Raw genomic sequence first — 12,762 nt, 5'->3', positions numbered from 1 at the left:
AGGAAGCAGACAGTGTGCCCATTTGGAAGTGTCCTCCCCTGACTCCGTGCTGGCCCTAGTCTCCTAGTAATGTACTCCATGTGCTGGAGGGAACTGAGGTGGATGTGTGTGGTTCACTCTGATGACATGTAGACTTGTTCGCTCCAGATCCACATGACTCAGCCGCATTCTATAGGGTAATTCCAGGATTACTCTTCCCTGCGACCATCTCTAAGGGCAACTGGATCATGTTTTGAGTCCTGTGATAAAGTATCGTATGTGTTAGAAGGCTAAGTTTAGTACAACTGAACCATTCCCCAGAGCTAGCAGCACTTCAGCATCGGATGTGGGATGATGTCCGTAGATCAGGCCTGCTCAACTTTGACTCCCTAGCTGTTTTTGGACTACAGCTCCCATAATCCTCAGTCACAGTGGCCAATAGCCGGGGATTACGGGAGTTGTAGGCCAATATCTGCAGGAGGGCCGAAGCTGAGCAGCCCTGGTGTAGATGAACACCTCTTGGGCTGTTCTCCAGAGCCTGCTGCATCTCAGCCTCAACTGACATGTGATAAAATGCCATGTGGACACTTCTGCTCTGCTCCTTCTCTTCCAGTCATCCTGCTCCTCCCAAGAGCGCCTTCACCAGCTGCCTTATCAGCCCACTGTGGATGAGCTGCACTTCCTTTCCAAGCATTTTGGCAGTACTGAGAGCATTACCGATGATGACGGGGGGAGGCGGTCCCCTGCGGTGCGTCCCCGGTCCCGGAGCCTCAGGTAAGGGTAGAACACCTAAGGTGCCCCTTCATAGCCACTCCCCCTTGCTAGCTGTATGTGCATCACACATTCAGTCTCCACCTCAAAAGCTGTCCTAGGAATAACAACAAATATCTCTAGAGTGCTTTTCAACAAAGTTCTCAAAGCGGTTTACATAGGAGAATCAACAATAACAAAATAAGATTCATTCCCTGTCCCAAAAGGGGTTAACATCTGAAGAGAGACGTATGGTAGAACAACAGCCGCTGGAGGGATGCTGTGCTGGTGTTAGATAGGGCCAGTTGCTCTCCCCCTTCTAAATATAACAGAGCCACCACTTTAAAAAGTGTCTCTGCTCAGTTAGCAGGGGTTATGTCATAAAATGATGTGCCAGCAACCAAGTTCCTCATGCTTGACAGAATGGTGTGGTTTATTCTGACTCCAGCTAGCATTGCTTTGGCTGTGTGGGTAAGTTTTAAAGTTTCAGAACATTGAGGGAGTAGCTTGGAAATAAATCTTTTTAATCTGTGCTCTTCAGCTACCCACAAGCAACTGTGTTGGACTGGCCGTTGGTGCTACCTAGGTGAAAACTGAATGCTGGATGAAAACTACCATTGGCCTGATTCAGCAAGGCCATTTTTCTGCTCTTCTGGAGAAATTTATTTTATTTATTTTATTTATTGTTGAATTTATATACCACCTTTCATTATAAACAATCTCAAGGCAGTTTACAAAAATTAAAAAACATACAATAAAATGACAATAAAAATATTAAGCTAAAAATATAAAACAAATCTAATTTAAAATCTATAAAATACAAGCATAAAAACTATATACGGGTAAAAACAAATAGAAGCAGCAATAGAAAACAATCATGTAAAAGCTTGGATAAAAAGCTAAGATTTAACAAGCTTTCTAAAAACTGTGATGGAGTCCGAGGAGCGAATGGCCACTGGGAGAGCATTCCAAAGTCTGGGGGCAGCAATGCAGAAATGCGTTGCTCATGTCTGTATGAGCTACAGGCAGAGCTTCATGTTACGGTTGTTTCCTCTTTCCTGGAACAACCTCCTCCTCCCTGTCTGACAAACTGCTTCTGTGTCCTCCTCAAGTCCCACATCTTTAGCAGAGCCTTTAGGGCAGGGATCCTCAACGTTGGGCCCCCAGATGTTATTGGACTTCAACTCCCATAATCCCCAACCAAAGGCCACTGGGGCTTGGGATTATGGGAGTTGAAGTCCACTAACATCTGGGGGACCAACGTTGAGGATCCCTGCTTTAGGGCAAGCGATCACAGCCTTGGGTCCCCAGATATTGTTGGACTGCAATTCCCATCCCCCGCAGCCCCAATGGCCAAAGGCTGAGGATGATGGGAGTTGCAGTCCAGCAACATCTGGGGACTCTTGGTTGAGTACTCCTGCTTTCGTGAATGGGGATAAATGCAGTAATGCTGCTTGCGTAGCCAACAGTTTATAAAAGTGTCAGCACTGCCATTTAGCTCTGCTGTAGCTCCAAGATGGAGCCTTCAGGCTCTGTTAGACTGCACATTATGTCAGCCAGTATCTCCAAATAGTATTGCACATAAAGCTCACTATTAGGCCAGAGCAAATATTAATATGCAGCCATAAAAAAGCTTTATTCTGGGAAAACTGAATGTTACATCAGACCTTGAATGTTTGGTAACTGGGCAAAAATGACAGGTAGAGACAGACAATACGATGTAAAGCAAAAATGCTGAGTTATAATAAGCTGAAGGAACATTCTTCCGTTACCATTATGCCATTGATGACCATCAGTGAACAAAAACAAGTTTCTTTCTCATATAACACCTTGCCAACTACGTTCCAAACAGGTATCTTTCCTGTTGCTGTTCCAAGCAAAGAAAAACTGTTGCAGGAACAGCGTGTCCAGTTTCAGGTACAGCTAGTGAACCAACCCAAAGTATTTCTGTTATGACGACTACAAAAATAGTCCTGCCACAGTGGTGGCTCTCGTATATTTAGAGGGGGAGAGCCACAGTCTCGTTCAGCCCCGTGTAGCATCTCTCCAGTGATTGTGGCTGGTACCTCCCTTGTTGATGCTGTTCTGAAATCGTGAGCCCAGTTGAAAGAGGAAACCATTTTCTCATACCTGTTGCTGTGTAAACCACTCTGAGCTTTCCCAGCAGCTTTCCCACACAGCAGGCTTTTCTGCAAGGCTTTACTGCGAATTCGAAGTTGCCCTCCAAAAAATGACACAAAAAGTGGATTTTTTAACCCCAGATGTAAATCAGGCTACACTCTAACGTGCAATGAAAAACCCGAATTGTGTGTGAAGCTCCCCGATAGCTCGCAGGGACTTTGGGGTAAATTTGGCCGATATGTGAATGCACCCCCCTCCGTTCCGGAAGAGATGTGAACTAAAAACCGGGTGTGAAAAACTTGTCTGAGAACCTTTGTTGAAAAGTGGTGTGTGTGTGTGTGTGTGTGTGTGTGTGTGTGTGTGTGTGTGTGTGTGTGTAATAAAACAACAAGAAGAATATATTTCAGATTTGACAAAAACGTATAATGAGAAACAAGATGATCAAGATGGAGAACCAGGAAGAAAGGGGAAATAGACAGAATCCTGTTCCTATCATGTTCTGACTTCTAAGAAACATTGGCTGACATCCTGACTAATGCTGTGTGTGTATTACACACACACACACACACACACACACACACACACACAGAGCCAATGTGCATGCAGTGCTACCCACTTGCTACTCTCCACACCTCTGAAGCAGAAGAGCACGAACACATTGGAGCTCTCCCGGTGCTCTGGAAACACTCAGTTTTCTTAGGGACATATTTCCAGTCTAGCAGAGCACTTCCAGAGTGCCAGGAGAGTTTTGGAAATGCAGAAACGAGTGCGGAGGTCGTGGTGTGTGCACACTGGTGTTTGGGGCACACATGAAGCATCAGTCAGGATGTCAGCTGCTGAACTGAGTAGAATCAGTGTGATCAGTGGGTTAGCTCTGAAGGGCTCCCTGTGCACATTACAGGGCGATGTTTATTTGTCATTCTGAAAGTTTAACTTTTGCCTGTAGAGGCCCTCGCATCTGCCCCCCCCCCCAATATCTATAGTTTAGTTAAGAGAAATACAAGCATTGATATATAAAATGATATAGGAAGCAATGTGATCACATTGCCACTACACGTCTTCCCTTCCCTTTCACACCCTGTAGCTCATTCACAGTCCCTAGGTTTTCCCTAACCATGACTATCCACTCAGTGCACATAGGATGCCCTTTGGAGAGATTCTGTACAGTACCTAGCACACCACTGGCAATAAATAATATGAAATGGCAGCAATAATAGTAAGGAATCCCTGTATAAAATTCAGGGTGATGGGAACTGCAAAATAATGGAGGAGATTATCACCAGTGGTTGACTCATTACTCTTTGTTTGCAGCCCGGGCCGGTCTCCATCCTCCTATGACAATGAGATAGTAATGATGAATCATGTTTACAAGGAGCGATTCCCCAAGGTAAGCACTAAGATGGGAGGCAGAGTCTAAACGTTTCCCTTGTCTCAGACTCTCCTGCAAGGAACTCCTTTTACCTGGAAACTGAGAAATTGAGAAGTACATTGCTAGTTTTATGTTTTACTGAACCACCTTCTGGTGGCAAAAGTGGGACATTGTTTTATGCCAGATGTGAATGCTCTTGTCCATACAGCATCTGGCCTGGAACTTGTCTCAGAAACAAATAGGAGCATTGGCTGACATGATGTGCAGTGAACTGCGGGCAGTTTTGTATTGCCTGTGCTGCCACAGGCATCTAAACTCTTGTACTAATAAGTAAAATTGCTCTTGTGCAACACTATGGCCATTATTTCCAATGGCTGTAGCATTGTGCGAGTGCAATTGCATAATTTCACGTATTTGCACAAGAGCCCTCCTGCACAACTGCGCCAGCATTGTTGTTATAGATGTCTGCAGCAGTGCAGACAGTACAGAACTGCCCATGATATGCTTCGTATCATGTCAGCCATTGATTCCTAAACAGGATGTGCAATCATTATACAAATACATACGTTGGAGAACAGGAAGAAAATAGGAAAATTGAAACAAAAAGGGACCCTCTGCTGCTGGACCTGCACTATTGCCTAGAGATGTTTGGAGAGAGAAAGAAGACTGTACTAAGATAGAGTATGGTATCAGAATCAGCTGAGAGGTCCAAGAAAATTAACAAGGTCACACTGCCCTTGTCTTGGGCAACCAAGATAGTTTAAGAACCTAAAAACAACTCTGCTTCTGTTTCTGTTGCAAAACCCCCAAGAGCCTTTGGAGTCAGGCGGTATATAAATTTCATACATACATACATACATACCAGGCCTGAAGGCCAACTAAAGTGGATCTAGATAATTCATTTCCTCCAAGAGCGTCTGGAGCTGGTCAGCCACCACATGCTCAAGCAGGAAGGGGATATTAGCCACAGACTTATAGTTAACATCCTCTGGGTCCAGATTAGGTTTTAAGTTAAAATTGGACTTCTTCCCAAATGTATATATTCCCAAGTGTGCATCGAAATTTGCAACCTCTGTTTCTTCCCTCAACAGGCCACGGCGCAAATGGAAGAGAAGCTGCAAGATTTCATTAAGAGCTACGAGCCAGATAGTGTGTTGCCCTTGGCTGATGGGGCGCTCAGCTTCATCCACCATCAGGTCATTGAACTGGCACGAGACTGCTTAGCCAAGTCTCAAGAAGGCCTCATCACTACTGTCTACTTCTATGAACTGCAGGAGAACATGGAGAAGCTGCTGAAAGATGTGAGCATCCCAGGGGAGGGAAGGTGCATGGCAGAGTGGACAGAGAACATCAGCTGTGGCAATGGGCATGGCCCCAGAGCACCTAATACAGCTGCCTTGCTGAAGCTAAGCAGGTTTGGTCTGTGTGTGAGTACCCTAGGAACATAGGAAGTTGCCTTATACTAAGTCAGACCACCATCTAGCCCAGTACTGACTACCCAGACTGGCAGTGGCTTCTCCAAGGTTGCAGGCAGGAATCTCTCTCAGCCCTATCTGGAGATGCCAGGGAGTTAACTCAGAACCTAGATGCTCTTCCCAGAGCGCCCCCATCCCCTAAGGGGAATGTCTTCCAGTGTTTGCATGTGGTCTCCCATTCAAATGCAACCAGGGAAGACCCTGCTTAGCTAAGGGGACAATTCATGCTTGCTACCACAAGACCAGCTCTCCTCCCTTGCTTGGGAACCCCATATACACCACTGTGAGTTCCATGATGAAAGAAAGGTAGCGTATGCATGTAATAAATAACGGGTAGAAAGCCCAGGTGGTTAAAAGGGTTGCTGGAAGCTAGGTTGTCTTGGTGCTCTCTTTGGGGAAGCTAGCTTTCGGAGCGGGTGGTGCAGAGCAACAGTGGGACCAGGGGCTTTGTGTGGGATGATGCTGAGGTCATGGAGGAGGTGTACCTTGTGGGCGCAGTGGCATTTCATGCAGGTGACCAGAGACAAACAAACTCCTTCTTTAATGAGCCACCTCTTCCATTGCTTGCAGGCCTATGAACGCTCTGAGAGTGAGGAGGTCACCTTTGTCACTCAGCTGGTGAAGAAGCTGCTCATTATCATCTCCCGTCCAGCCCGGCTACTGGAATGCCTGGTGAGGCCCTGAGGGGTGGAGCAGGTGGCGGTACTGGAGGAAGGACTCGGATGCATGTGGGCCCTGTTGCCTCTTTGGATTTTCTTGCACATTCTCCTTGACACAGACATCTGTTAATGATTATGCAATACTCCCACAAGTGATATCCCATCATGGCATCATTAGGGTGTGTGTGTATGCACACGTGTGTAGCAGTATGTGGGGGGAATTTGCTGTGCTGTTGTTCCCCCTCCCTACTCTTTTTTACTCTCTAGTGTGCACTGCTGCTGCAAAGCAGTCATAGAAGCAGAGTAGCATGGAGCCATTAAAGAAAAGTAAAGTGGTGCCGTCGAGTCGGTGTCGACTCCTGGCAACCACAGAGCTGTGTGGTTTTATTTATTTATTATTTATCACATTTTTATACTGCCCGATATGTAAATCTCTAGGCGGTGTACACATTTTCTTTGGGAGAATACCGGAGGGGTTTACCATTGCCACCTCCCGCGCGGTATGTGATGATGCCTTTCAGCACCTTCCTATATCGCTGCTGCCCGATATAGGAGTTTCCCATAGTCTGGGAAACATACCAGTGGGGATTTGAACCATCAACCTCTTGCTCCCTAGGCAAGTTACTTCCCCGCTGTGCCGTTAGGTGGCTGCATGGAGCCATTAGGAAACCCTAAATATAAATTCTGAGTATTTGAAATGGGGGAGCGATGTCGTTGCTTGCAGTTTTGTGGTACAGAAACTGCACCCACATTTCATTCAATAATCACAATAGCAATTAATGTTCAGTTTGGGGGCAGTCTTGCATGTACAAAATATTATGCTTTTGAGTCCCCAGAAAATGTGATATCCCTGCAACAGAGGCACAACATGGAGGGAGGACATGTGGGTTGTGCACAGAAAATGGAAAGCAGTGTACATTTTTTATGAAGAAGGGGGAAACTGTGCAGAAAGGCCCATAAAATGCACGGACCACTCTATGGGCATCCTACTCACAGCTATAATTCATTAATGGGATCCAGCCATACATTTGTCCGAGCCCTACTCATCATCACTTCCCAGATGATGACCCAGAAGTTGCCAGCCCCACTTTGTCCTTACAGTATGCTCTTTTCTAGACATCACCTTTTCAATTATATTCTAAGCTATGCCGAGAGCCCTTGCAGCATTAGTAGATAGGGTATCCATTCTTAAATATACTATACAGTCATTTTATTTTGTTTTCTAAAGGTAACTAGGCTGGAAACTGAGAATGAGTATTGCCACTTGGGAATAATTGCCCACATGTTGCTAAGGCAACATGGGCGATTCTGAACCGCCCCTGCTGCTAAAGCAACATCCATGGTGTTGCAGAACAGGGCTTGTCCACTGCTACGTAAAACTGCGCAGTCGCACTTCCGTGGTGCTACAGCCATTAGAGCCCTGTTCCACAACCCTGCAGGCATTGCTTTAGATGCTCACAGCAGTGCGGGCACTTCAGAACCGGCCACATTGCCTTGCACAACACGTAAGCCAAGACCTCTGCTTTCTCTTCCAGAGGTGGGGAGGGAACTTGGGAGTCATGTGCTCTTTGTTTCCAGTCCTGGCCATGAGCGTCCACTGTCAGAGCTTAAACTGAGCCAGGACTCAGTAAGACCAAGCCTGTTTTCAGCCCCAGCCTGGCAACAAAAAGGAAAAAGAGGGTCCATTCACAGAGCAAATTCACCTCCCCTCCACCCCCCAGAATAAGCACTATCAGATCCCACACAAGAGAGATTATGGGAAAGGGATTCCAGGCCAGTGGCTTTCCAAAGAATGGCATGACCAAGGGAAACAGGGGCTATCTTTAACAAGGCATGGAACAAGCTGGAAGTTCGGCACCTCTTGTGCTGTTCAGAATTCTCCAGATCTGTTTGTATGTGAAGGCCAAACTACAGATGATGTTAAACCCATTAACTGATTGACAGCTTTAACAAAGAAGTACACAGGAAGCAATCTTTTTACATAACAAAATTTACCCCAGAGGGCCCTCATCTAAGCTGGGATTGTGGCATGCAGCAAGAAAGGGAGGGGAGAGTTAACATTTCACTCCACCCTGTGCTATTTTCGTACTGAAAATCGGTGGGGCAAATAGCCGCTGTGGGCAAGGTGATTTTCAGCATCATTTATAATTTGGCTGTGAGAGAAAAGAGAATAGAGGCAACTTTAGGAAAAGTAATCCAGCCATCTCAGACAATGGCTTTTGAGCATAATTAAGGGAGGCAAGATAGATAGATTTGACCCACAAACTCAAGCTTATTTATTTATTATTTCTCTGTATAAACTGCACTGAGCCATTTATGGAAGGTCGGTAGAGAAATTGAATAAATAAGTAAATAAATAAAATAAGCTGCTGGAAGGGTCTCCTTTGCCAAGTCCCATTGAGGTGAATGGGTGTTGTGCAAGATATAGGGATCATTTCCGTTGCGGGGGGTGGGGGTGGGGCAGGAGCTTTAAAAAAAGAGGAAAGATAGTCATTACAAATATGACAAATACAATGATGAATACAATGGATATTTACATCTCGCTTTTCAACAAAAGTTCCCAACATGCTTTATATAGATATAAATAAATAAGTGAAATGGCTCCCTGTCCCCAGAATGCTCGCAATTTTTAAAAGAAACTTACGAAACACCAGCAACAGCCACTGGAGCGATGCTGTGCTGGGCGCATACGCGAGCGCAATTTGCGTGGTCAGCAACACCAAGCAAATGGTGCCCATGCATGTGCGGACATCATGTGCCTGCTGATGCTCTCAGGGCTTCTAGGGACACACATCGCCTCAGCAGGAAGCTGCATGGGGTGGTGGAGAGCAGGTAAGGACCTGCTCTCCTCTTTCTTAAAGCTCTTGGGCCCTGCAACCGAAATTTGCTCAATCTGCGACTCGTGCACGTGATGAAATGGGAGTGACTCTACACTTTCCTGAGATCTACCCTCAGTAGAGAGATTGCTCTGATCCCCAATCTAGGAGCATGCCATCCTTTGAGGTAGGCTGCCACCAGATCTAAAGCCACTTAAAAGGTTCTAGAAGGTTACTTGCAAGACTCTTCCCCATGTGCCTCGTAAGGTCATGTGCTACTGTTGAATTGTTTTCAGAATACAATACTGTTGTTTAGAGTTGAGTTCTGTAGACTCTGGCTGCACAGTGCCTGTAAGTCCCAAGCCAGACAATCCTAGGTTGTTGAAGCCATGTTTGAGCCTGGTCACTGGCTTTAGATCAGTCTTCAACTGATAGCAGCCTACCTCGAAGGAGCAGCTTCAGTAGGGCTTGAGCAAGGTACCTTCTTAGTGGTTCATTTGAGAGGGGAATCCTGCTGTTTGTATGTTTCATTTCAGGCATCCAAATGTTTTGGGTCACCCCCTACATGGTGGCAATGGAGGCCATGATGATTTGGTCTGCTTCTGTCAGTTTATTTCCAAGGACATCACACTGGTTGAAAACTGGAAAATAATTGCATGCTGAGAGTTAAAACTGTTATCTTCAACTTCACCCGGCTGGTTTAATCTTTTTTTTAAAAAGTAAGGAGAAAACAGGCTCAGCCTCAGACATTTTGTCACCCCAAGTGACAAAATACAACACTGGCCAAGGGGTGCTGTCTAGGGTCCCTTGTTGCAGTATCAGAGATGATGCTGGGGTACAGCTACACATGCAGTCCAAGACTCAGCACCCCCGCAATACTCTGTGACATTGTAATAGCTCCTAGGATGTAACTTTAAACCTCCACACACCTTCCTCGGTGCCCCTACAAATATTGGGATGCACTTAGGCCCTCGGCCCCAGCCGCACCTGAATCTGGAAGAGCCAAAGTGTGCCAGACTTACTGATTCCTCTCTCCTCCTTCCAGTCCCTGCCCCAGTAAGTAAAGGAAGGTCAGTAGGGCTGCAGGATCCTTATCAGCCTTTGGCGTAGCCCGCTCCCCCATGTTCTTGCCTAGTAGAGGAGCCTATACAAACACAATGTGCCTCTGCTACCTTTCCAACTATGCAATTAGTGGATCTGTCCCAAAGATAATTGTAGCTCAAATTCTGTCTTTTCAGGTTTTTTCCTTCTGAAATTGAGAACATGTTTTTACTATTGTTATGAATATTTATATACTGCTTATCAACAAAAGTTATCAAAGTGGTTTACACAGGAAAAAATAGAAATAAATAAATAAGATGGTTCTTTGTTCCCAAAGGGCTCACAATCTAAATATAAACACAAGGGAGAAACCAGCTATAGCCACTGGTGGGATGCTGTGCTGGGGACAAGTTAGGCCAGTTGCTCAACACAACCTACGAAATATAAGAGAATCATTACTTTAAAAGGTGCCTCTTTGCTCAGTTTGGAGTGTTTCCCTGCCCCCTGCCCCCTTCTCCTAAGCCCTTGCCTCTCTTCCCTGCTCTATTCATATTAGCTTATTTTTACAGTCCTGTTCAGTTAGTGCTTAATTTCTAAAAAAACAGCCTTGGCTGCTTAGAAACCTTGTTCTTCAGTCCTATACCATCAGGAAAAACTGTGGTCCAAGAAAGGCAGTCAGCTTGTGTTCAGAGGCACTTTCCCATTTATTTATTATTACTTCACATATTCCGAGACTCTGCTCTAGCACTGAAAATTAATCCCAAAATGAACCTCATTGAGCCTTGGCACAGATTAAGCTCACCCTTTCATTGCCCAATCCTTCCTCTCTTTTCACCATCCTTACAGCATCAGCTTGCTCCACCTGTGCTGGCCAGCATTGAAGGTGCCTGTTAGTTTCCCTGACAACACACCAGCCAATCCCGGGAAGTGCTTCCTAACCTGGCCAATCACCATCTTGCTCAAAAAGTAGGAGGATGCAGTGCATTGTATCAGCCAGTCCAATGCCGTGTCTGTTACTGCGTATACAAGCATCACTAATAGCAAAAGCAGGAGGATGTCAGCTGCCTGGTGACACCTGCTCTTCCCCACTTCTCCTGTTTCCCTGATGCTGTTTGTCTTGGATCTAGGCGCTAAAGGAGGAATTTTTAAAAAGCATTTTAACCAAGGATAAGGTTGAATGCTTCTGATTACTATCATTCCATAATACCCAACAAGCTCCAGGACATAAGGTGTCTGTGCTCTGCCCATCAACTTGTTCCTCCATGCATCTCTAATCCCCCTACTCCCACCTTTGTCTCTCCCCACCTTTTACAAAAAAAATCCTGCAAAACTCTACAAAACCAACAATATTGCACTCAGAATCAGTAGTTTGCTCCCCAGTTTGAGGCCCACTTGACCCATGCCTCCCCTGAGAAGCAGTCTGGAGTGTACAGCTAGATCAGTTGCCCATCTAAAATCACGAAGACATTATTCCTGACCCACAAAGGGATCAGACTAATTTACAATCGCACAACCTGCTCATATGCAGTAAGTTAATTACAGGCCAACTGTGACACTTGGCATCAAAACTTCAGTCATTGGACCTCATCACTCACCGTTCTATAGACCCCCCCATAACGCAAACATAGAAGTCCCTAAACACTCTGCTGCATAAATGCATTTGCATCACAGGTAGTATACATTTGGAATCAGATTTTATGTATTAATATGTATTTATTGTGTTTGTATCCCACATACAGCAAAAGTCTCAGGGCAATTAACAAACAAGTAAAAGCAGCCAAAAATGTAAACAAAAATCAAGACATACAGAATTCATTAAAGCCATTTAAAACAAATTAAATTAAAACATTAAACATGAGGACCCATGGGATTATCTAGCACAGGCCTGTCAAGCTGATGGTAGCCTCTGGATAATACATAGAACGCCAGCCATACTTCATGGCTTTCCAGGGCATTTTTCACACAGAGCTTCGGAATGGAGGGGGTGCATTCACATATCAGCCAGATTTACCCCGAAGTCCCTGTGAGCTATCAGGGAGCTCTTCACACACCATTCAGGTTTTTCATTGTGCATTAAAAGTGTAGCCCGATTTATATCCAGGGTAAAAAAAATCCATTTTTTGCGTCAGTTTTTTGGGGAGCAACTTTGAACTCACAATAAAGCCTTGCAGTAAACTTGTGGTAAAGCCTGCTGTGTGAAAAACACCCAGGTTCTTGGCAAAATCCTATTTTTGGCAGACTCCTGCACCCAAATATGCATCTTGCACTTAAAGCCACCCCCAGAAGAACTTTGTGTCTGTTTGTGGTGGGAAATGGTGGTGAATTGGCAGCACGTTACATGTAGATGAAATGTTATCACATTTGTATCCTACTCTTCCTCCAAGAAGCTTGGGGCAGTATGGAGACGCCCACTTTACCCACACAGCTGGTTGCATTGATGTGGGGGCGGGGCTGGACCAAGGTCACCCAGTGAGCGTCATAGCTAAGCAGGAATTTGAACCCATGTCTCCCTGGTTCAAGATCAACACACTCTTACCACTGCTACATCATGC

The 12,762-nt window shown here is 45.4% G+C and overlaps 1 protein-coding gene and 1 long non-coding RNA gene across 8 annotated transcripts in view; one reads left to right on the top strand and one right to left on the bottom strand.

The window, feature by feature from the left end:
• Positions 1 to 12,762, top strand: part of MAST1 (microtubule associated serine/threonine kinase 1) — a 128,824-nt gene that overhangs the window by 81,810 nt on the left and 34,252 nt on the right. For all 6 annotated transcript variants that reach the window (XM_053294243.1, XM_053294242.1, XM_053294246.1 and 3 more), the window contains 4 exons: positions 593 to 753; positions 4,162 to 4,237; positions 5,311 to 5,520; positions 6,265 to 6,366. In XM_053294243.1, the coding sequence (XP_053150218.1) occupies positions 593 to 753; positions 4,162 to 4,237; positions 5,311 to 5,520; positions 6,265 to 6,366 (549 nt within the window). The remainder of the gene's footprint in view (positions 1 to 592; positions 754 to 4,161; positions 4,238 to 5,310; positions 5,521 to 6,264; positions 6,367 to 12,762) is intronic.
• On the bottom strand, positions 8,626 to 11,111 carry LOC128344332 (uncharacterized). Of its 2 annotated transcripts, none has more exons than XR_008315797.1 (3): positions 11,013 to 11,111; positions 9,613 to 9,810; positions 8,626 to 8,820 (listed from the first exon to the last, which is right to left on the bottom strand). It is a non-coding gene; the product is annotated as an uncharacterized LOC128344332 (long non-coding RNA). The 2 variants fall into 2 exon arrangements; XR_008315798.1 differs by having other exon boundaries at positions 9,651 to 9,810.

Source organism: Hemicordylus capensis, chromosome 2 (genome assembly GCF_027244095.1).
Source record: "Hemicordylus capensis ecotype Gifberg chromosome 2, rHemCap1.1.pri, whole genome shotgun sequence".
Classification (NCBI taxonomy): domain Eukaryota; kingdom Metazoa; phylum Chordata; class Lepidosauria; order Squamata; family Cordylidae; genus Hemicordylus; species Hemicordylus capensis.
Note: the sequence above shows the minus strand (reverse complement) of the source record. Positions and strands in the feature narration are given on the sequence as shown.